The sequence below is a fragment of the Enoplosus armatus genome, chromosome 21 (assembly GCF_043641665.1).
Source record: "Enoplosus armatus isolate fEnoArm2 chromosome 21, fEnoArm2.hap1, whole genome shotgun sequence".
In the NCBI taxonomy this organism is placed as follows: Eukaryota; Metazoa; Chordata; class Actinopteri; order Centrarchiformes; family Enoplosidae; genus Enoplosus; species Enoplosus armatus.
Genome location: NC_092200.1, coordinates 272,487 through 294,894, shown reverse-complemented (window position 1 = coordinate 294,894; position 22,408 = coordinate 272,487). Strand labels below are relative to the sequence as shown.

The window sequence follows — 22,408 nt, the reverse complement described above, 5'->3', positions numbered from 1 at the left end:
ACCACAAAGAGACTCAAACCACCACAAAGAGACTCAAACCAGTACAAAGAGACTCAAACCACCACAAAAAGACTTAAACCAGTACAAAGAGATTCAAACCACCACAAAGAGACTCAAACCACCACAGAGAGACCCAAACCAGTACAAAGAGACTCAAACCACCAAGACAAGACCCAAACCACCACAAAGAGACTCAAACCACCACAAAGAGACCCAAACCACCACAAAGCGACTCAAACCACCAAGCAGAGACCCAAACCACCACAAAGAGACCCAAACCAGTACAAAGAGACCCAAACCACCACAAAGCGACTCAAACCACCACGAAGAGACCCAAACCAGTACAAAGAGACTCAAACCACCACAAAGAAACCCAAACCAGTACAAAGAGACTCAAACCACCACAAAGAGACTCAAACCAGTACAAAGAGACTCAAACCACCACAAAGACACCCAAACCAGTACAAAGACACTCAAACCACCACAAAGAGGCTCAAACCACCACAAAGACACCCAAACCAGTACAAAGAGACTCAAACTACCACAAAGAGGCTCAAACCACCACAAAGACACCTAAGCCAGTACAAAGAGACTCAAACCACCACAAAGAGGCTCAAACCACCACAAAGACACCCAAGCCACTACAAAGAGACTCAAACCACCACAGACAGACCCAAACCAATACAGAGAGACTCAAACCATCACAAAGAGACTCAAACCACCACAGAGACTTTAGATTTAGACTTAGACTTTATTAATCCCACAGCGGGGAAATTTACAAGTCACAGCAGCAAAGACAGAAAGGTGCAGAAACACACAGCAGACAGCACTGTGTCAATAAGAATTAGATGTATTTCTTTTAAAAAGAAAAACAATATACAAATAATAAATACAGATATAAAAAATATGGGGGACAAAAATAAATATATACACGGAAAATATAAAGTATGTACAGATTGTGCAGATTTATGTGCAGTTAAACAGTCTTATAGCCGTAGGAATGAACGACCTGCGGTAGCACTCCTTCTTACACCGTGGGTGTAGCAGTCTGCTGCTGAAGGAGCTGCTCAGGGCCCCCACAGTCTCGTGCAGGGGGTGAGAGGTGTTGTCCATGATGGATGTCAGCTTGGCCAACATCCTCCTCTCCCCCACCTCCTCAATGGAGTCCAGCGGGCAGTCCAGAACAGAGCCGGCTCGCCTAATCAGTCTATTGAGCCTCCTCCTGTCCCTGTCCGTGCTGCCCCCCCCCCCAGCAGACTACATCATAGAAGATAGGCAAGCTACCACAGTGTCATAAAAAGTCCAGAGCAGAGAGACTCAAACCATCACAAAGAGACCCAAACCACCACAAAGAGACCCAAACCACCATATTTCCTTCAGGACTATGAAACATGATCCATGAAGATGTAATCAAGGTTCAGGGATTTTGGTTGTTCAGACTATTTATTTTTAAGGGCTTCTTACTCAGTATTCAGACATTCATCAGCTTTAAATACAATTATTAATGATAGCATTAGCAATAGCGATCAGCTAGCAGCGCTGCATCTGTACTTTTAGAGAAAACGAGGCGCTTCATGAGACGTCGAAGCTTGAAAAGCAACAAACAATCAACTTCAGAGTCAATAAAGTGACAACTAAACGGCTCCAACAGCCGTCGCCCCCGACGACCGGGCACGCTCATTAGCCTCGCTCCATCGCCACGGTTATTAGGGCGTGGCAGCCATCTTGGACCCAGGCCTCAGAGAGTTTAATTTCATTCTCTACTGCTTCACACACACACACACACACACACACACACACACACACTATGCCCCCACAGCCCTCCATATGTGCAGCAGAGAGGGACGGACAGGAGGAGAAATCTAACACACCCCGAGGCTGCAGGCACACACACACACACTTCTAAAAACAAAGTTTTTACACTTTTTGTAATAATAAACCATGGCAACGAGAGTCGCAATCCGGCCACGCGCACACACACACACACACACACGAACACACGCACACACACAGTAAACAAACTCCTAATGAGCTTCAGAGCTTTCTTAATTACTTCGTTGCTAATTGCTTCACATGTGAATCTGCTGCTTCCAACTCTGACTGCTGCGTGTTCCAGCTGCAGCATCACGTCTCTTCACTGGAAACATACTGGTGCATACTGGTGCATACTGGTGCCACCATGTTTCCATCTACACTCCCAACGCGTGATTCAGGATGGGACTGTTAGACCGAGCCTGGAGGACAAAGGTCAGCGTGGCATCTCCTGCTGTCTCGTTCCGTTCGACCACAGAGATTCAGTTTAGTGTTTGTGTTGATCGACTGATTGATTGATCAGCTCATAGCTTCAGTAGTGAGACACTTCACTTCACTTATTATTATTAAAGCATTATTATTAAGCACTTTCCATCATTTGTTCTCTTAAACTTCTAATCAGAAACGTCTGAATAAAAACTAGACATTTTAACTTGAAACTAATAAAACTTAAGATAAATGAACATGACGTTCATGATGAAATATATATATAGATATACACATCTATATATACACTATACACTCAGTGTCCAGTTTATTAGGAACAGAACTCTGTCAGTCTGATTCTCCTTCATGAAGGTTATAATGTTAGTGTGAACAGAGAGGTGTTTCTGTTATTTTGTCCACCCCATCTCTATCAATGAGGGAAGGCTGACATCATCTATTACAGATTATATATTCAATATAACATATTCTATAGAATATATGGTGTTCATGTTAGAAACAGAGGTTTGATTTATTGCTGCCCCCATCAGGTAAGCAGAGGAACAACAGCTGACTGATGATGATCATCATCATCATCATCATCAGAACACAGAGGAACCCGTCAGCAGAACCAAGCACCCAAAAACAGCCGGATCTCCAGAGAACCCCAGAGGTTTTCTCCAGCTTCAGGTCTCGGCAGAACCCTGTCGTACAACTGCAGTACTGCTCTGAGGTACTACTACTGCAGTACTGCTCTGAGGTACTACTACTGCAGAACTGCTCTTGCGGCCAATGATTATTTTATGTTTGTAATAAAAACAAAGTGCACAAGACGTAAAAGAGACGATGAAAATAAAACTGTTCATTTCTTCTTCTTCTTCCAATAATCGACAGATTTGAAACGATCAGCCGCTTCGTTCATTTCCACCTGAAGAAGACATGTTGTGTAATAATGCTACTGGCTGTATGATCGTCACACACCATGTCTTAAACAACACAGTCAGGCTTCTGACAGAGGTCCATCTGTCTCTACTGTCTCTGTCTCTACTGTCTGTCTCTACTGTCTGTCTCTGTCTCTACTGTCTTTACTGTCTGTCTCTGTCTCTACTGACTCTGTCTCTACTGTCTCTGTCTCTACTGTCTGTGTCTCTACTGTCTCTATTGTCTGTCTCTGTCTCTACTGTCTGTCTCTACTGTCTTAACTGTCTGTCTCTGTCTCTACTGACTCTGTCTCTACTGTCTCTATTGTCTGTCTCTACTGTCTCTGTCTCTACTGTCTCTATTGTCTGTCTCTGTCTCTACTGTCTGTCTCTGTCTCTATTGTCTGTCTCTACTGTCTCTGTCTCTACTGTCTCTATCGTCTGTCTCTGTCTCTACTGTCTGTCTCTACTGTGTTCAAACAGCTGCTGTATAAACAGGAGTCAGTTTTCTTCACCAGCAGCTCTGCATGTATCAGTACTGTCTGTTGGTACAATTACTTTGCAGTATTACTTTGCAGTATTAATTGGTAGTATTTGCGGTGTATTTGCAATTTTTCTCTTCAGATCTGACGCAGTTTCTGTTCTATAAAAGTTTGTCAGCTCTGAACGCTGACAGAAAGACGGAAAGGAGAAAGAAAGAGGAGGAGGAGGAGGAGGAGATTTTCCAGCTGGAAACTTGGATGCCGACACACTCGCAGAAACAGCAACTCCCATGTTCACACCGCTAGACCCCAACCGCCCCCCGCCCCCCCTCCCCGGAGCCCCGAGAGACCCGGACCCCCGTCAACCAAAAACCCGGTCCCCGGTGTCTCCTCTTACCTTTGAAGGTGTCCGCCCGCGCGCCCGTTAATCCCAGTGAAACCAGTAAGAGAGCCGCGGAGAGCAGGAAAGTTCCAGTCCGCTCCATGTTCACACCGAGACCCTCCGGAGCGCGAGGGAAAACTACCGAGCAACTTCTTCTTCTTCTTCTTCTTCTTCTTCTTCTTCTTCTTCTGTAGTTTCCTGTCTGCCGCTCTGACACACAGACACACGGACGGACAGACGGGTTTGCGGGTGTCTGTCTCTCCGGTTTCTTTCCCTGTGTTTCTCTTCAGACCGGAGAGAGAGACTGGCTCCGTATACCGAGAGCCGCTGACGTCAGACGGTAGGGGGGCACGAGAGAGAGGGGGGGGGCGGCGGTTATTTTATGTTGTTTTATATTTCATATGTATCATTCTTTATTCCTATTTATTAATGTTACATTCTACATTTACTTACTTTATTTGTTTGTTTATTGTTTATTTATACTTATTTCTTATACGTTTATATCTTCTTTGTTTTATTTGATACATTTCTTTCCAGACAGAGATATTTTTATTGCATTATATTATATTATATTTTAATATATTAAATATTTATTTTTACTATTCTATTCTACTCTATTTTATTCTCATTTTTATTATTCTTTATATTTCTATATTAGATTCTATAATTATATTTTTATAATTATTATTCTATAATATATTTTGTAACCTATTCAGTTTGTTCATTTTGATAAAGCACACATACTTTTGTAAATTATCTTTTTATATTTTACATTTTCATATGTACTTATTTTATATCATTTTAAATTACATTTTTATTTGACTTTATTTGTATTGATTGAGTTTTTTATTGTATCTTAGTTTATTGTATCTTAGTTAATTTTTATATTATATCTTATTACTTCAAATGTATTTCATTTTTTCATGTCTCCTGTGACTCTGATCTGACATCAGTTCACAATGAAAGGATGTGTCTGCTGCCTTTCAGGTTTCATTGAAAGCTTTTTTAAAGACAGAAAATCACCAAATCAGAGCCCGAAGAGTTTGAAAAGCCACGATGCTGCCACCTGCTGGTTGCACAGCTTCCTGCAGGTCATCACAGAGCAGCTCAGCCTCATATTTAACTTCCGACAGCGGACAGAAGAGTCCAGCTCCAGCTAGTTTACGCAACGAGATGTAGTTAAACTGATGTTTTTCCTTTTACATTCAGAACTTCCAGTGACAAAAGACATTTTTATTTACACACACATGAACATAAACAGTCGATTCAAAAAGCAGATATAATTATTAGGGAGCCCACACATGATGTCCTCTGTGACTGCTTTCATCTATATACATATCAAACCCACACCACTGACACCTCATATATCACTTTTATATCTTTTTCCAGGACTTCCAGTTTTGGTCTCTGTCATTAATGATCAGATGTTGTTGTTTTCCTATTTCGTTTTGTTTTTCTGCAATAGAACCAGAACCAGAACGTGGTCAGAGTGTCAGCATGAATTTCTTGCACTAGTTTTGTATTTTACCGTGATTTATTTTCTCTTGTTTTTGTTTCAGAATATGTAGTTTGTTTCTAACCAGAAAACTCAACACATTTTCTGTCACAGCTGGACGAACCCTCAACATGTTATTTATCCAGAAAGAGATGCAGCCAGAAAACGTAATGTTGAAATTTGAAGCTGCAGAAAAAGTTTCATTTTATTTTCAGCATATGAAATGTCTGGATGTGCTTGTGTGTTCATATTTATGTACATGTGAAATCTGTTTGTTGATGTCTCGTATTACTTATTAATAAATTAAAATAAACCTGAAGATGTGTGCAAAACAGACTCAGAGTGTAAATAAAGGAATTGTTCTTTTTCTCTCAGTACAAATACTTGCAGATATTTCACATTTTTGGTCTCACATTTGAGACTTTGTGTCTTTAAATGGCTTCAAGTGACGAATGAACGCTCAGTAAATAAAAGCTGCTCTGTGTTGCAGTGATGAAACAAAGTGCTCATTCAGGGAGGATTTGTTGCTCTGTGCTGCCCCTGATGGACGAGCTGAGAAACAACATCAGTCAGACACAGGAGAGAGGATACTACTGCTACTACTACTGCTACTACTACTGCCACTGCTGCTACTGCTACTACTACTGCTACTGCTGCTACTATTACTGCTACTACTGCTACTACTACTGCTGCTACTACTACTGCCACTGCTGCTACTGCTACTACTACTGCTACTGCTGCTACTACTACTGCTGCTACTACTGCTGCTACTACTACTGCTACTGCTACTACTGCTGCTACTACTACTGCTACTGCTGCTACTACTACTACTGCTACTACTACTGCCACTGCTGCTACTGCTACTACTACTGCTACTGCTGCTACTATTACTGCTAGTACTGCTACTACTACTGCTGCTACTACTACTGCCACTGCTGCTACTGCTACTACTACTGCTGCTACTATTACTGCTACTACTGCTACTACTACTACTGCTACTACTACTGCCACTGCTGCTACTGCTACTACTACTGCTACTGCTGCTACTATTACTGCTACTACTGCTACTACTACTGCCACTGCTGCTACTACTTCTGCTACTGCTACTACTACTGCTACTGCTGCTACTACTACTGCTGCTACTACTGCTGCTACTGCTGCTACTACTACTGCTACTGCTGCTACTACTACTACTACTACTGCTACTGCTGCTACTACTACTGCTGCTACTGCTGCTGCTACTACTGCTACTGCTGCTACTACTGCTGCTACTACTACTGCCACTGCTGCTACTACTTCTGCTACTGCTACTACTACTGCTACTGCTGCTACTATTACTGCTGCTACTACTACTGCTACTGCTGCTACTATTACTGCTACTACTGCTACTGCTGCTACTACTACTACTACTACTGCTACTACTACTACTACTACTGCTACTGCTGCTACTACTGCTGCTACTGCTGCTACTACTACTGCTACTGCTGCTACTACTGCTGCTACTACTACTGCCACTGCTGCTACTACTTCTGCTACTGCTACTACTACTGCTACTGCTGCTACTATTACTGCTGCTACTACTACTGCTACTGCTGCTACTATTACTGCTACTACTGCTACTACTACTGCTGCTACTACTACTGCCACTGCTGCTACTACTTCTGCTACTGCTGCTACTACTACTACTGCTGCTGCTACTACTGCCACTGCTGCTTCTGCTACTGCTACTACCACTGCTACTGCTGCTACTACTACTGCTACTACTGCTACTGCTACTACTACTACTGCCACTGCTGCTACTACTGCTACTACTACTGCTACTGCTGCTACTACTACTGCTGCCACTACTACTGCTACTGCTGCTACTACTGCTGCTACTACTACTGCTACTACTTCTACTGCTGCTACTACTGCTACTACTACTGCTACTACTGCTACTACTACTGCTACTGCTGCTACCACTGCTACTACTGCTACTACTACTGCTACTGCTGCTACTACTGCCACTACTTTCAATATCGGAGGGGGAAAATGTTGTTACACTTTATGGCAGATTTTATTAGATGCTTTTTTCATATTTACAGGTTACAAGATACACTACGAGGCCAAATGTATGTGGACAACCCTGTGTTTTCTTCTGGGTTTGATTTTCCTGGTTTGTGCCTCTTAAATCCAGTGAATTATACAATGGTTTAATGTTAAAAATCACAAATGGCAAAAACACAAAAATACTGCAAATGAGTGCATAATGATGTCAAGCCCCATCCTCACCTGTACTCGGCTCTCAGGTAGTTAAAAAGCCCCGCCTCCACCTCTATCCACTTCTCAGGTAGTTAAAAAGACCCACCCACACCTCTACACAGCTCTCAGGTAGTTGAAGAGGGCGCTGAGCCCCCCCTCCAGCACGTCCTTCACAGGCTTCAGCAGGGGGTTGTGGATGATGTGGAGTCCTTTATCCAGAGGATGGCAGGCCAACTTCTCCAGTCGGGACAACTGGTGCATCTCCTGAAGACACCATCATCATCATCATCATCACCACCATAAGACACCAAAGTACAGTTTAATTTGAACAGATTTCCATGATTTCAAACTTTAAAAGAGTCACAGCAGCCGGTGTGTTAAGCACTTTACCTGTGGAACATCCTTAATTTCATTAAAGTCCAGATTCAGCAACTCTAACCTGGAGGAGATCAAATAAAATCTAATCAGTTGCTTACTGTTTTACTGCAGCAGGGGCCACCTGACAGGTGTGTGAGTCACAGTGGTGCTTAGATTTAGGCGGGGCTACCTCCTGGGCATTTGCAGGCAGAGGTATCAGCTGGGTTTACTTGGTGAGGTGTACCTATCTGGTTACCCAGGATTACCTTGTAACATACAGTAGAGTAGGTTATCTCAAGAGGTAGTTTACATTGTAACACAAGTTACCGAGTCAGGTGGCTTTTCCATCCAATGTAGGGTTACCTAGTGAGGTGGGGTTATCTGATGAGGGGGTTACCTGGTGAAGTGATTTACCTGGTGAGGTTACCCAGTGAGGTGAGGTTACCTCACCAGGTGGTGTTATGGGGTGTGGTGGGGTTACTAATGGGATGGGGTCACTGATGGGGTGGGGTTACCTTATTAGATGGGGTTACCTGGTGAGGCAGCAGAGAGCCTTAGGCAGAGAGTGGATGCTGTTTCCCTCCACGATGAGGATCTTGAGCTCTACCAGAGCCTGGATGTTCTCTGCCAGGTTTTCCAGACGGTTACATGCCAGGTGGAGGAACACCTGCAGGGACAGAGGAGGTGACTGACTTACTGACTGACAGGTGAATGAGATCAAACAAATCAACTAATTAACCAGGAACACTCACCTTGACTGAATTTGACCTTAACCACACTAAATTGAATACCTAAACTCTAAATTTGGTCCAGAACCAAATACATGATGAGAGCTACAGAGGGAATGACCCTTGTGTTTCTGTGCCTGTGAAGTCCACGGGTTGACAAGTGCGATGAAGTCGAGACATTTGGATTCATCTGACTGATGTGAACGTACCAGAGCCTTCATGTTGTAAACGCAGCCTGGGATGTGAGTGATGTGGTTGTGACTGAGGTTGAGTTTCCGCAGCCTTGTCAGATTGGAGAGAGAGGCAGGCAGCGAAGACAATTGGTTGTTGGCCAAACTCAGCACCTGAAAGACAGAAACACTGTTAGACAGAGGAGGAACAGAAGAAACTACACTTTAGTCCTTTGTTATTCCAACAGCTTGTGTCTTTCTCTATAGCCTTGGGGAGTACTGCAAGGCTCCCCTTAGGTCCTGTTTTATTCTCCTTATATATGTTTCCTTTAGGGATGGGGGAAACAATAGATACAGCAGAATATCGTGATATTTTGCATGACAATATGGAAACATTACACAGACACCAAATATTGATCTTATAAATGATAAATATTGCAAATACAAAGTTGCTGAAGGGGCTGCAAGGTGTGGAGCTGACCATACCTCTGTAGCTGCTGCTCATCTCCAGCCTACATTAGCCGCTACTAGCATAACACACCCCAATCTACCACTCAACTGTCAGAGGGAGAGTTGTATTGTGGGTAATGTAGGTGGCAAGTTTTGACAAAATGTGTGGAAGAAACAAAAACAATATCTCTGGTTCTGCTGCATCGATTTAGATCCTTTTTGTCTTAAACCTTCACTAACTAGAAACAAGTAGTGAACACAACATTAATATTTAAGTTGATGTGTTGAACTTGTGATCAAACAGCAACATGGTCCTTCGTGTGCAGAACAGATAAACAAGGAGATGAAAGTCACTATAAAGATTCAGCTGATGATTCAGAGACACCAACACACTGTCAGCTCAGACATTAATATCATTATTTGTATCCATCGTGTTTTAGGAGTACAATGCTAAATTGGTAAAGAACTCTGTTAAGGATCTGTAGACCTTACATACTTTAACATCTGTGTCATAATTACTGCACTCCAAAATGTATCAGCTGATCCAAGCAGAGGCTCTGTGTCTAAATTGAAAGGTTGGAACCAAAGTGGATCCAGCAGTAGCAGTCGTAGTATTTATAGCAGAACTAGAAGTATTTCCAGCAGTATTTGCAGTACCTCCAGTTGTGTACAGGCTCCCAGCTCTTCAGGAACTTCAGTCAGTCTGTTTCTGTAAGCGAATAAAACTCGGAGTCTTTTCAGCTGTCCAATCTCTGGTGGCAGGCTGCTCAGCTGTACACAACAAACAAACAGTAATAAAAATGCAGCGCTCACATCCTCACATCTGATTTCACTATACTGACACCACAAGAAAGAAACAAGAAGAAGCATGTTGTCGAAAAAACAGACACCATTCAAAACCACATCAGCTGTTTACAGAAGTAAAGACTTTAAAAGTGACACTTCACTGTTTCCAGATCAACAATCATGTGCTTTCACATGTAAAATATTATATAAACATGAATTTTCATGTCTTTTGTAACAAAATGCTCCGAGAGACAAGATAGCTGAACGGTATTGGGTCCTGTAGTGACCCCTGCAGCCTGTAGGGGACGCTGGCAGCACTTTACACTGTTAGTGTTGTTTCTCAGTCCAGTTGAACTGAAGGTTGACGGAGGGAGGAGGAAGAGAGGACAGAGGACAGAAACTGGATCCTGGAGGATTAGAGGGGGGATTACAACCTTTATTTATCCAGGAGACAGAGCAGCTGCTGGGGGAGGAGGAGGGGGGTCACTGCCTTGCTCACAGGCACTGACAGACCATCGCCTGTAAAGACTTGCTTCAGTTTCATGACGATAATGAGACATTTAAAGGGTCATTCAGCTGATTTTACACATGATCAGTTTACTCGTCACAGTTGGTCCTTCTCAGCCTGTGAAAACAGTTGTACACTATATTGCCAAAAGTATTGGCTCACCTGCCTTGACTCGCATATGAACTTAAGTGACATCCCATTCTTAATCCATAGGGTTTAATATGACGTCGGTCCACCCTTTGCAGCTATAACAGCTTCAACTCTTCTGGGAAGGCTTTCCACAAGTTTTAGGACTGTGTTTATGGGAATTTCTGACCATTCTTCCAGCAGTGCATTTGTGAGGTCACACACTGATGTTGGACGAGAAGGCCTGGCTCTCAGTCTCCACTCTAATTCATCCCAAAGGTGTTCTATCGGGTTGAGGTCAGGACTCTGTGCAGGCCAGTCAAGTTCATCCACACCAAACTCTCTCATCCATGTCTTTATGGACCTTGCTTTGTGCACTGGTGCACAGTCATGTTGGAACAGGAAGGGGCCATCCCCAAACTGTTCCCACAAAGTTGGGAGCATGGAATTGCTGGAACTAAGGGGCCAAGCCCAGCTCCTGAAAAACAACCCCACACCATAATCCCCCCTCCACCAAACTTTACACTTGGCACAATGCAGTCAGACAAGTACCGTTCTCCTGGCAACTGCCAAACCCAGACTCGTCCATCAGATTGCCAGATGGTGAAGTGCGATTCGTCACTCCAGAGAACGCGTTTCCACTGCTCTAGAGTCCAGTGGCAGCGTGCTTTACACCACTGCATCCGACGCTTTGCATTGCACTTGGTGATGTATGTCTTGGATGCAGCTGCTCGGCCATGGAAACCCATTCCATGAAGCTCTCTACGCACTGTTCTTGAGCTAATCTGAAGGCCACATGAAGTTTGGAGGTCTGTAGCGATTGACTCTGCAGAAAGTTGGCGACCTCTGCGCACTATGCACCTCAACATCCGCTGACCCTGCTTCGTCATTTTACGTGGCTTACCACTTCGTGGCTGAGTTGCTGTCGTTCCCAATCGCTTCCACTTTGTTATAATACCACTGACAGTTGACTGTGGAATATTTAGGAGCGAGGAAATTTCACGACTGGACTTGTTGCACAAGTGGCATCCTATCACAGTACCACGCTGGAATTCACTGAGCTCCTGAGAGCGAGCCATTCTTTCACAAATGTTTGTAGAAACAGTCTGCATGCCTTGGTGCATGATTTTATACACCTGAGGCCATGGAAGTGATTGGAACACCTGATTTCAATTATTTGGATGGGTGAGTGAATACTTTTGGCAATATAGTATAATAATGATGATGTCATAGTGATGTCATCAAGGTTATCTCACCTTGTGCAAGAGACCTGAAAACAAGAACTATTCATAATCAGACAACCAACATGCAAATACACAAATAAGGCCAGACAACCACAATGGACAAAGAACAAGAACAAGTACAAGATAGTCAGAGACGGGATACCACGAACAAGTCTTTGACTAAGACGTGATCATCAGAAAGAATCAAAGGCCCACTGAAGAAAACTACCATCTACATATTGAAGTACTGATTAGCAGGGATGGAAGAAGTATTCAGATACTAGTAAAGTAAAAATTGCAATACCAGACTGTGAAAATACTCCATTACAAGTAAAAGTCCTACATTGAAAATATTACTCAAGTACTAGCATGCAAGTGTTATCTGCAAAACTTGACCCCTGTGAGTGTTTTACTGTTGTATTGTTTAACTATTATTACTGATGCATTCATGTATAATTAGTTCATAATATGTTTTGTATGTAACATTTTAATATTAGTCTGCAAAGTAACTCGTAACTAAAACTGTCAGATACATCTAGTGCAGTAGAAGTAGCATAAAATGGAAACGATGAGGAAGAATAATGTTATTTATGTATAATGTCAATAGTAACTGATGAACTGATTCCATCAGTCAGAACTGTCTGAGTCCTTCCTGTAAGCTCGGCATGGAACCAGCTTGTTAAGTAGGATTTTATCATCGACAGCATCAACTTATGCCATGTATTACTCCATCGAAGTAAGTGAGTAAGTGCATTAAATGTAATGAGGACAGAGGGACAATTTGTGATTTACGTTATGTTTACTGAGTTTGTCTGGTAAGTATCTTAAAGTAGTGAGAAAAGAAAGATGGTATATTTACCAGTGCTGAAAAAGACAATTACTGACACAGAAACTCGATTAGACATAAATAATCTACAGACAAACTGTTCACCATCGATCATTTTTTCATGTATTTATTTCTTTTTGATAGGTTTATTTAATTTCTCTGACTTTATGTTGCTTGAGGCTGTAGGGGTATGGCTTCATGGCGTTCTTATTATTCCTGTCACTGGCTGTGCAACATGTGCAACATGTGTAATATGTATAATTTGGGGTTGTGATTTGCTACAGTATGCGTTTTGTTTATATGTTGTTTGTTTTTATTTACTACTAGTATGAAGGCAGCTATATGTGTTCAGCATGTGAGTCCAAGACAAATTTCCTTACAATAACGATAAAGTATATCATGTCATATCATATGTGTTTTCTATATTTTGTTGCCATTCTTATGTGTGATTTTGCTTCCTGATTGTGTTTTGTGTTTCTGGCGTTGCTGGACGAAGAATGAAATGAGGTAACAGCAGACATATGTTTTACCTGGTTGCCCCACAGGTTGAGGACCACCAGGTTGGAGAGCAGAGCCAGCTGAGGAGGAAGAACCTTCAGACTGTTAAGAGACAAATTCAGCTTCTCCAACTCCAACAGCTCCCACAATTCATCTGGGACCTCCTGCAGGAACAGGAAGAGCAAGAAAAAGAGGCAGATGATAAAGAAGACAAGGTCGGATGTACTGCTGCTACTATTACTGCTTCTATTAATACAGTTGTTACTACTACTCCTTGTACTGCTCCTTGTAAAGACCTAGTAACAGCAGAAAGTTCACCATTTCATTCGGTAAAGAGGGAAATGATCAGAGCTCATTAGTTTGGTCGCTAACAGGATAAGAAGTTCACATTGTTTATTTAAAAGTCGTATTTGTATCATTGACTCTTGTCCTGGTCAAAAACAGGTTACGTAGGTAATAGGTTCCTGCAAACCTGCTCATGTATGCAGCAGGTCAGTAACTGGATTTCTTCCCTCCCTGATTTTATGCTGCTTGAATTTAACAGTTTAACAAATGTTCAGAGGGGCAAACCAACATGTTTAGGGGGTTTAGAGGTGTGTTCAGTTAGTTTGAGTTGGACTTGGATTTATTTAAAATTTTGGAATGCAGTGTGACGATCTCGTCTTTCATCCAGATGTTACTCTGCCACTGACTGACCCACACAAGCTCACAGGTAAAAAGACAATTACATGGTCAATAATCTGTGTTCTTCACGAGAAAACTACCTGTGAAAACAAGGTTTCAAGGTCACAAGGTTGTGAATCATATCACAATAATTCTATTATTATGGGCGACATGGTGGTACAGGTAGAGCAGGCTGGGGTTCCATCCCCGGCTCCCCTGGTCCACAAGTGCCATCATAGTATGAATGTATGGGTGAATGAGACCTGATCTGTAAAGTGCTTTGGGGTGTTTCCATCATAAACTGAGAATGTGGGTTCACGAGAGTGGCAGCCATCTTGTTTTCATTGGAAACAATGGTAAATGGTCTTCACTTAACGGTTATATCACTTAACGGTTCCCAAAGCCCTTTACAGGTCAGGATTGAACCCCCAATCTGCTCTACCCGTCTCTACCTCCCGTGCCACAGTGCTAACCACTGCGCCACCCTGCCGCCCAACAATGGAGGTGCCTGGAAACAGCTGGAGTCGCTGTCGTACCTTCAGTCCTCGACGAGCCAGACTCAGGATGTTATATCCAAACTGTTTGACGGTGAATCGACGGATTCTGTCTGCTGATGTCAAACTGTCCTCCCTCCCCACGCTCCTCCTCTTCTCCTCCTTTGCCTCCTCCTTACACACTGCTCCTCCCATCCCTCCCTCTGCTGTCTCCTGCTTCTTCGCTCCTCCTCCTCTCCTCTGGTCTCCCTCCTCCAAATCAGATCACACCTTCTTTGTTGCTCCTCAACTGTCACCAGACAGAAGTCCAAACTGAAAACTGGGAAGAGCTGACAGAACTTTACTGTCCAGATGTTGTTATACTGTCCACATGTGTCTTTACTGTCCTGATGCAGATGTTATTCCACTGTCCAGATACCCAGATGTTGTTCTACTGTCCAATGAAACTCTGATATCCAGATGTTGTCTTATTGTTTAGAGGCCCAGATCTACTGTCCACAAGTTAATCTTGTATCCAGATGTTATTCTACTGTCGTATGTCCAGATGTTGTCCAGGTGTTACTCATGTGTCCACAGCTGTAGTGTCTCTGGGACGAGGACTCAGTTTGCTGTCTTTGGTTCAGATGAACTCCTGCAGGTTAAAAAGGCAGACCCTGAATCTCTCTGATGAATTCTCTTGCAGCTGTTTTACATTTAAAACATATTTTACTTCACTTCACGGCCAAGATTATTGTCTGTTACCTTAAAGCTGCACTAACTGATGTTTCTGTGAACACAACATTAACACGTCTTCACCTATAAGTTGATGTGTTGATCAAACAGTTTCTTATGTCCACCTCCAGCAGCTACAGATCAACATGGTCCTCCATGTGGAGTCGTGTTTGTGTCTCCTGATGAATGAAGTCCAGTATTCTCTCTCTGTTAGCTCTGGTTCTGGTCTCCTCCACCTCCTGAGGGAAACATCTGGCTCTTTAGCTGCTAAATGCTGCACTATGTTCAGCAGCTCGTCTCTCACTGAGTCTGTCTGCTGTCTGCTGCTGAGCAGCTCGTGTTCAGTTGCTTCTTACAGCTTTGTCTCTGAACACGACGCTGAGAGAGCCGAGAGTGAACCAGAACAGATAAACCAGGAGCTGAGAGTCACTATGAAGACTCAGCTGATGATTCAGAGACACCAACACACTGTTGCTCATACATTGTTATCATAAAGATTTACATTATAGCTGCTTTAAGACCTGACAAACATGTTGAATGGATTTCCTACCTCATAAAACATCTGCAGTCTTTATAGAGTTGGAGACATTTCAGGCGTCCAAGTAAAAATCCTGTTCATTCTCTATTTGAGGACGAGTAGTGACAGACAACTAGATCTCACCTTTGACCAACACACACACACACACACACACACACACAGTTGCTGCTGTCAGTCAGTCAGCTGTAGACTCTGTTTGCAGTGCTGGTAGAAGTATTCAGATCCTTTACTAAAGTAAAAGTACTAATACCACACTGTTAAAATACTCCACTACAGGTAAAATTCCTGCATTCAAAACCTTACTGAAGTCAAAGTACGTAAACATTATCAACCAAAGGTTACTGTCAGTCCTCCTCGTGCAGTAAAATGGTCCCTGTCAGTGTTTTCTTATTAAATTGTTTTATTTAAATAGTTAAATTGTTGATTTAACTTGAGAAGGAGGAGAATATTCTCAACCCATCAAGGAACATTTCATCACAAACATCTAGAGCTACATGGTTTTCATTGCACAGGAGGGGGATATAAATCTTCTGTAAAGTAACTAAAGCTGTCAGACAAATGTAGTGCTGTAAAAATCTTTCTCTGTTTCAGTGTTTCACTGTTTCTCTGATTCAGTGTTTCACTGTTTCAGTGTTTCTCTGTTTCAGTGTTTCTCTGTTTCACTGTTTCAATGTTTCACTGTTTCACTGTTTCACTGTTTCTGTTTCACTGTTTCAATGTTTCACTGTTTCAGAGTTTCTCTGTTTCAGTGTTTCTCTGCTTCAGTGTTTCAATGTTTCACTGTTTCAATGTTTCAGAGTTTCTCTGTTTCACTGTTTCTGTTTCAGTGTTTCACTGTTTCTCTGTTTCAGTGTGTCAGTGTTTCACTGTTTCAATTTTTCAATGTTTCAATGTTTCACTGTTTCAATGTTTCAATGTTTCACTGTTTCAATGTTTCAACGTTTCACTGTTTCAATGTTTAAACGTTTCACTGTTTCAATGTTTCAATGTTTCAGTGTTTCACTGTTTCACTGTTTCACTGTTTCAATGTTTCACTGTTTCAGAATTCAACTGTTTCAGAGTTTAACTGTTTCAATATGACATACTTGTTAAGAAAAAGCTCAGTTTCTAAATAGATAATATCAGTTTCTAAAGGGACAAAGCTCTTTTCGTAAAAACAACAAAATTAAGGTTAAGTAAAAAATGTCGCCATGTAGCCTTAAATCACTGGATGTTTCAGTGTTGAAACAAGAAATAGGAGCTCTGCACCGCTGGATGAACAGCTGTGTGTGGACATGTGTGTGTGATATTACATGCCCTGTAGAGGTGAATGTAACACCTTCTTATTTCAGTCTAATAATAACTACCATCAGTGTGAAACAGGAGCAGTGATTTAAGAAGCAGAAGCTGTCATCTTTAAATTATGTTGTACTGTTCATTAATACATTTTTGGAGTGAAGACTTTTTGTTTTGCTTGTTAGGCATTATTTCATTCTAGAGGGCAGAATTACAAACAGGCAAAGGAATATAATGATAATGAGAAGAAATGGTGTAAATTAATGCCAGCTCTGGAAAAATAGTTTATGTTTATTTATTGGTGTCTTTGTCATTATTATGTTGTTTTTTTTTACTGTTAATATCATTGTTAGTGCTATTTGCTTGTTTGTTTGTGTTTGGATGCGCGGTCTATGTAAATTATATAAGTTCTAGATTATTTATTTATTCATAAAGACTATTTATCTATTTTTATGAATAAATAATAAGAAGCCAAAGTTGTCAAATCTTAGATTTTGTCTAAAAAACTTTATTTGAATAAAATAGAGTCTGAAGCTGAGTACAGAGTGCAGTACACTGTGATGAGTGTGCAGTATGATGTTTGAGCAGGACCCAGCTGAGTCTCAGATGTTTGATGCAGCAGCACCACCTGCTGTCCAAACCAACAAACTACCAGCTGATGTCAAACAAAAGGAGCAGAAATCCTGAGCCACGTTTAACCGTCCATCTTAAAAGTTAAGACTGTTTCACTTCCTCACAACAGAGAAAATCTGAGCTCTGTTTCTTGTGTTCCTGGAGCTCCAGTTGTTGACAGCCATCTGCCAGCTGGCTGATCTGTGAAAGACCACAGGACTAATAAGGAGGCATTATCAGGCTTCTACTGCGGCAGTTAATAATAAACTTTTACTGACTGTTAAGAAAGAGACTTCGTCGTGCAGCAAAGTCTGTAGAAACCTTTTTTAAATTTGAAAATAGCTTTCAGCCGCTAAGACTCTCTTAGTATCTTCAATAACTGAGAACAGTCCTTTCTGAAATAACGATAAAATGATTTCAACATACTGCACCTGTAATAATGTTTTACAACACAACCTTTGACCTGAAACCTTTAAATCGTTAAAGGACAAAAGTCAAATTGAATGTTTCAAGTCAGGTGAGTAATACATTTTTTTTTACAGAACTAAAATGAAAAATGTGATGAGTGCCCCCTTTCATTCAGTGTTAAGGGGGAATTCTATCTTTACAAATGTTGGTGTCTAAATGAGTCATAGTTACTGCTCAACAGGATCAAGTATTGTGAGGAACTACAGACAGGAAGGCTTAACCTGTTGCACGCCCCTTTTTGCATGTTCATTTAAGTTTTGTTTTTCTAACAGTGGTAAGTTTCAACCAGATTCCCTCAGTTTGTGTGTGTCCAGGACCACAAGTGAGTATTATTTAAAGATATTAAATTACTGTCGGCTATTGTACAGTAATGTTTACGTTTCCCAGCTCTTTGAGTAATAATTTATCAGTCTGTGGTACCTGTCCAGCACTGTTTATTTCCTATAATAGAGTTGTAAGTCCATTTGTGATGTTCAGGTTAGTTACAGAGATAGTATAGCTTAACGTTGAATTCTTTGTTTTCCCTCCTTAGAACCACAAACACACATACTCACACGTGCATGTGAGGAATAGTATTTCGTAATAGTGCCTGTGCGTCCGTATCTATAATTTCTGGTACAATAAAACCCTCAAAGACTGCCTGTCCTGACTAGACACCCCATATTGTTGCCTAATTTTCTGAACACCAAGAGCTCCATTACAGTTACCAAAAGTTTTGGAATTGGTTCAGTAGATCAGTCAGCAGCTGCGATAGCTGAAAAGTACATCCAGTAAAAGTGTTTGTTTCTGCCAAAGACAGGCTCAGATGTGTCTGAGAACCTTTTTGTTTTACCAGAAACACCGTCATCTTTCTGTTTCTGGTTAGATCAGAGTGTGACAAATCAGATTTGTAGTGAATGCTGAAATGATGAAAACTTAATTAATAAGACTTAATTCATTTTTACAGTGTTAGTTTTAACTGTGTATCATTGGCAACATGTGTTTTCTAGGTTGAGCTCAACATTAGTTGGTATCATATTCATAGAACACTTCAGATTGTCAGTAAGGGTTAAACTCTCAGACTGAGGACGCCCCTCTTCCTGGAATGAAGTTACACCTTATAACTCCTCCCTCTGCTGTCTGCTCTTAAACACAGTGAACTCATATCTGTCCACATATTTCCTGCTTCTGTGGTCTTTCACAGATCTGCCAGCTGACAGACGGCTGTCAACAGGAGCTCCAGGAAAAAAAACAGAGCTTAGCTTTTCTCTGTTGTGAGGAAGTGAAACTCTCAGACGTTCACCATCTCTGAGAAGTGAAAATGGCACAGCAAGGAGTTCAGCTGGACAGAAAGAGGTTCTGTTGTCCAATCTGTTTGGATGTACTGAAGGATCCAGTGACTACTCCCTGTGGGCATAGTTTCTGCAAGAGCTGTATTAAAAAACACTGGGATGAAGAGGATCAGATGAGAATCCACAGCTGTCCTCATTGCAGACAGAGCTTCACACCAAGGCCTGTCCTGGGGGAAAACACCATGTTAGCAGATTTAGTGGAGGACCTGAAGAAAACTGGACAACAAGCTTCTTTAGCACATTACTGCTATGCTGGACCTGGAGATGTGGCCTGTGACGTCTGCACTAGGAGGAAGCTGAAAGCCACCAAGTCCTGTCTGCAGTGTCTGGCCTCTTACTGTCAGCTCCACCTCCTGCCTCACTTTGAATCCCAGACCTTTCAAACACACAAGCTGGTCGAAGCCTCGGCAGAGCTCCAGGAGAACATCTGCTCTCGTCACCATGAGATGGTGAAGATGTTCTATCTCTGCCCTGTGGAGGACCATAAAGGCCACCACACAGTCTCAGCTGCAGCAGAGAGGACTGACAGGCAGAGAGAGCTCGGGCTGAGTTGGCAAAACATCCAGCAGAGAATCCAGGACAGAGAGAAAGACGTGAAGGTGCTTCAGCAGGAGGTGGAGGCAATCGGTCGCTCTGCTGATAAAGCAGTGAGGGACAGCCAGGAGATCTTCACCCAGCTGCTCCGACTCATTGAGAAAACAAGCTCTGATGTGAAGCAGCAGATCAGATCCCAGCAGGAAGCTAAAGTGAGTCGGCTCAAAGAGCTTCAGGAGAAGCTGCAGCAGGAGATCACGAAGCTGAGGAGGACAGGTGCTGAGCTGGAGCAGCTGTCACACACAGAGGATCACAGCCAGTTTCTACTCAGCTGCCTCTCGCTGTCATGACTCAGAGAAACTACACCCAACTCACCCAACATCTGTCCCCTGAGGTACTTTGAGGATGTGACGGCAGCTTTGTCAGAGGTCAGAGATAAAGTACCTCAGTCCTCCAGAGTCGGAGTGTACCTAGATCACAGGGCAGGTATTCTGTGCTTCTACAGCATCTCTGAAACCATGACTCTCCTCCACCAAGTCCAGACCACATTCACTGGGCCCTTACATGCTGGACTTTCTCTTGGTTATGATGCCACAGCTGAGTTGGGTCCAGTGGTGGAGGAAGCATTCAGACCCTTTAATTAAGTTACAAAAGAGCCCAAAGTGACACCTTCACAGTGTTTGTTGTGTCCAAGCAACCATCCAAAGCTCCACATTATTAACAACACATTACAATTATTAGCAGCATTCTAAGGAAAAGGAGCAAATCTTCATCTGAGAAGCTGGAACCTGCAAATGTTTTTACAACCATCAAGTCACTCTCTGAAACTAATCGTTTCAGCTGGAGGGCCAGGATGTATCTCCCCTTGTGCCTGCTCCCTCTGTGTCTGAATTGTCTCATGTCTTCTCCCCTTTTCTTTCACCCCTGTGTCAGCTAATGGCGTGGTCTTTGTTAGTGAAATTCTAAAAAGAAAGAAAGAAAGAAAGAAGGAAAGAAAGAAAGAAAGGAAGTGAGTGAAACAAGACTAAGGTGCCACAGTCATGCCAGCAGCTTATTGCTAATCAGCAGTAAGTACAGAGTTCTACATGAAGGCAGAGGATCAGCAGAGTTATTGCAGTTCACCCTGCGGGGAACATGTAGTACAAACTTCATAGTATGAGTGAAAACATTGGCCTGCTGGTGGCGCTAAAGGAAAAGTCAGAGGATAACCATGGTAACTAGGGTTCATCTGGCAACATGAAAGTCTTTCATGAAAATTCATCAGCAGGCAGTATTAGTTAGCTGTCAGTCATCATCAGTTTAGGTACATGGAGCAGCTGTCATAGCTTTGACTGGTTTTACTGTCTGTTGTCCTTTATCATTGTACTGTCCAGCCAATCACCTAAAGGATGGGAACTTTTGAGTGGTTGTTTTTCGTCTCTTTATGGTCATTTTACGTGTCTTTGTAGTTGTTGTCAGTTGGTTTTGTATGTAGACTGAAGTGTAGAGGAAATATTTATATCAAAATAAGTCAGTGGTGGTTTGTAGAAAAGCGTCACCCAAAGCTCTGTTGAGCTGGTGTCCCACAGATCATCAGTCTGGTCTGATTCTACAAAGACTGCTGCTCATAACATGACCTCTCGTTTTTTTTTTTTATGGCGATTCTTTCTTTTTCTTCTTTTCAAATGTTTCATGTTTCTGTTGGATGTAAAATGTTTTAAACATCATTCTTGTTCATGAAAAGAGAAAAATGTCTTCCGTCCTCCCTTCAGCCACACTCGCTCTATGGCTCCCTGCCATCCTCAAGCTGACCCCCAGATGCCCTCAGACTTTTCCTCCTTTCCCTCATCACCTGTCTGCCTTGCCCACCTCCTCACCTGCATCTCATTCCCTCATCAGCCACTCACTACATGTAGTGGTCCACTTCCATCTTTCTGTTCCAGATCGTTAAGGTGTTAAAGTGTTTCATGCATTTCCTTTCTAGTGTCAGTTGTCTGTATTCTGTTTACCTGAAACCTGCTGGTTTTTGAACCTTTCCTTATGTTTTTGGATTTTCTGCCCCCCCCCCCCTTGGATTTGTTTGCCTGTTGTGGACTGCCTTCCTGGTTTTGACCCTTGCCCGCTTCACTATTCCATAAGCTTTTGTACCTCCATTTTTGTAGTGAACCATTGAACTGCATCAGCTCTGTCCCTGTTACACACCAGTCGAGACAGTTTGTTAGAGGCTCATATTTTAAAGACTAGTCTGTTGAAAATTAAATATTTTTCTGGTAGAAATAAGAAATGCACAATTTTTTTTTATTTATTTTCAGACTAGCAGCACTGAGCCACACACTGCAGAGAACATGGAGGGATGTGTGACTTCAGTTGGTAGTT

At 42.2% G+C, this 22,408-nt stretch overlaps 2 protein-coding genes and 1 pseudogene across 2 annotated transcripts in view; 1 reads left to right on the top strand and 2 right to left on the bottom strand.

Annotated features, from left to right (window-relative positions):
* The window catches only part of LOC139304040 (receptor-type tyrosine-protein phosphatase mu-like), a 130,824-nt gene extending 126,688 nt beyond the window's left edge, over positions 1 to 4,136 (bottom strand). The window contains exon 1 of the mRNA XM_070927876.1: positions 4,035 to 4,136. Coding sequence (XP_070783977.1) covers positions 4,035 to 4,122 — 88 coding nt within the window. The 5' untranslated portion in view covers positions 4,123 to 4,136. The remainder of the gene's footprint in view (positions 1 to 4,034) is intronic.
* A 3,677-nt stretch (positions 4,137 to 7,813) lies between these two features.
* On the bottom strand, positions 7,814 to 14,779 carry lrrc30a (leucine rich repeat containing 30a). The gene is made up of 7 exons (XM_070927886.1): positions 14,627 to 14,779; positions 13,460 to 13,591; positions 10,118 to 10,231; positions 9,050 to 9,184; positions 8,646 to 8,779; positions 8,146 to 8,194; positions 7,814 to 8,019 (listed from the first exon to the last, which is right to left on the bottom strand). The coding sequence occupies exons 1-7, from the start codon at positions 14,777 to 14,779 to the stop codon at positions 7,870 to 7,872; spliced, it is 867 nt and encodes a 288-aa protein (XP_070783987.1). The 3' UTR covers positions 7,814 to 7,869.
* A 4,709-nt stretch (positions 14,780 to 19,488) lies between these two features.
* LOC139304587 (E3 ubiquitin/ISG15 ligase TRIM25-like) lies at positions 19,489 to 20,697 on the top strand (annotated as a pseudogene).
* The last annotated feature ends 1,711 nt before the right edge of the window (positions 20,698 to 22,408 follow it).

Excerpts from the sequence above, each read along its gene's own strand:
- lrrc30a (XM_070927886.1), bottom strand. The coding sequence starts at position 14,779 with ATGGGAGGAGCAGTGTGTAAGGAGGAGGCAAAGGAGGAGAAGAGGAGG. Across the intron at positions 9,185-10,117 it reads GAGCCTGTACACAACTGGAG|GTGCTGAGTTTGGCCAACAA; the intron begins GTACTGCAAATA and ends TCTGTCTTTCAG. Across the intron at positions 8,195-8,645 it reads GCTCTCTGCTGCCTCACCAG|GTTAGAGTTGCTGAATCTGG; the intron begins GTAACCCCATCT and ends GATCTCCTCCAG.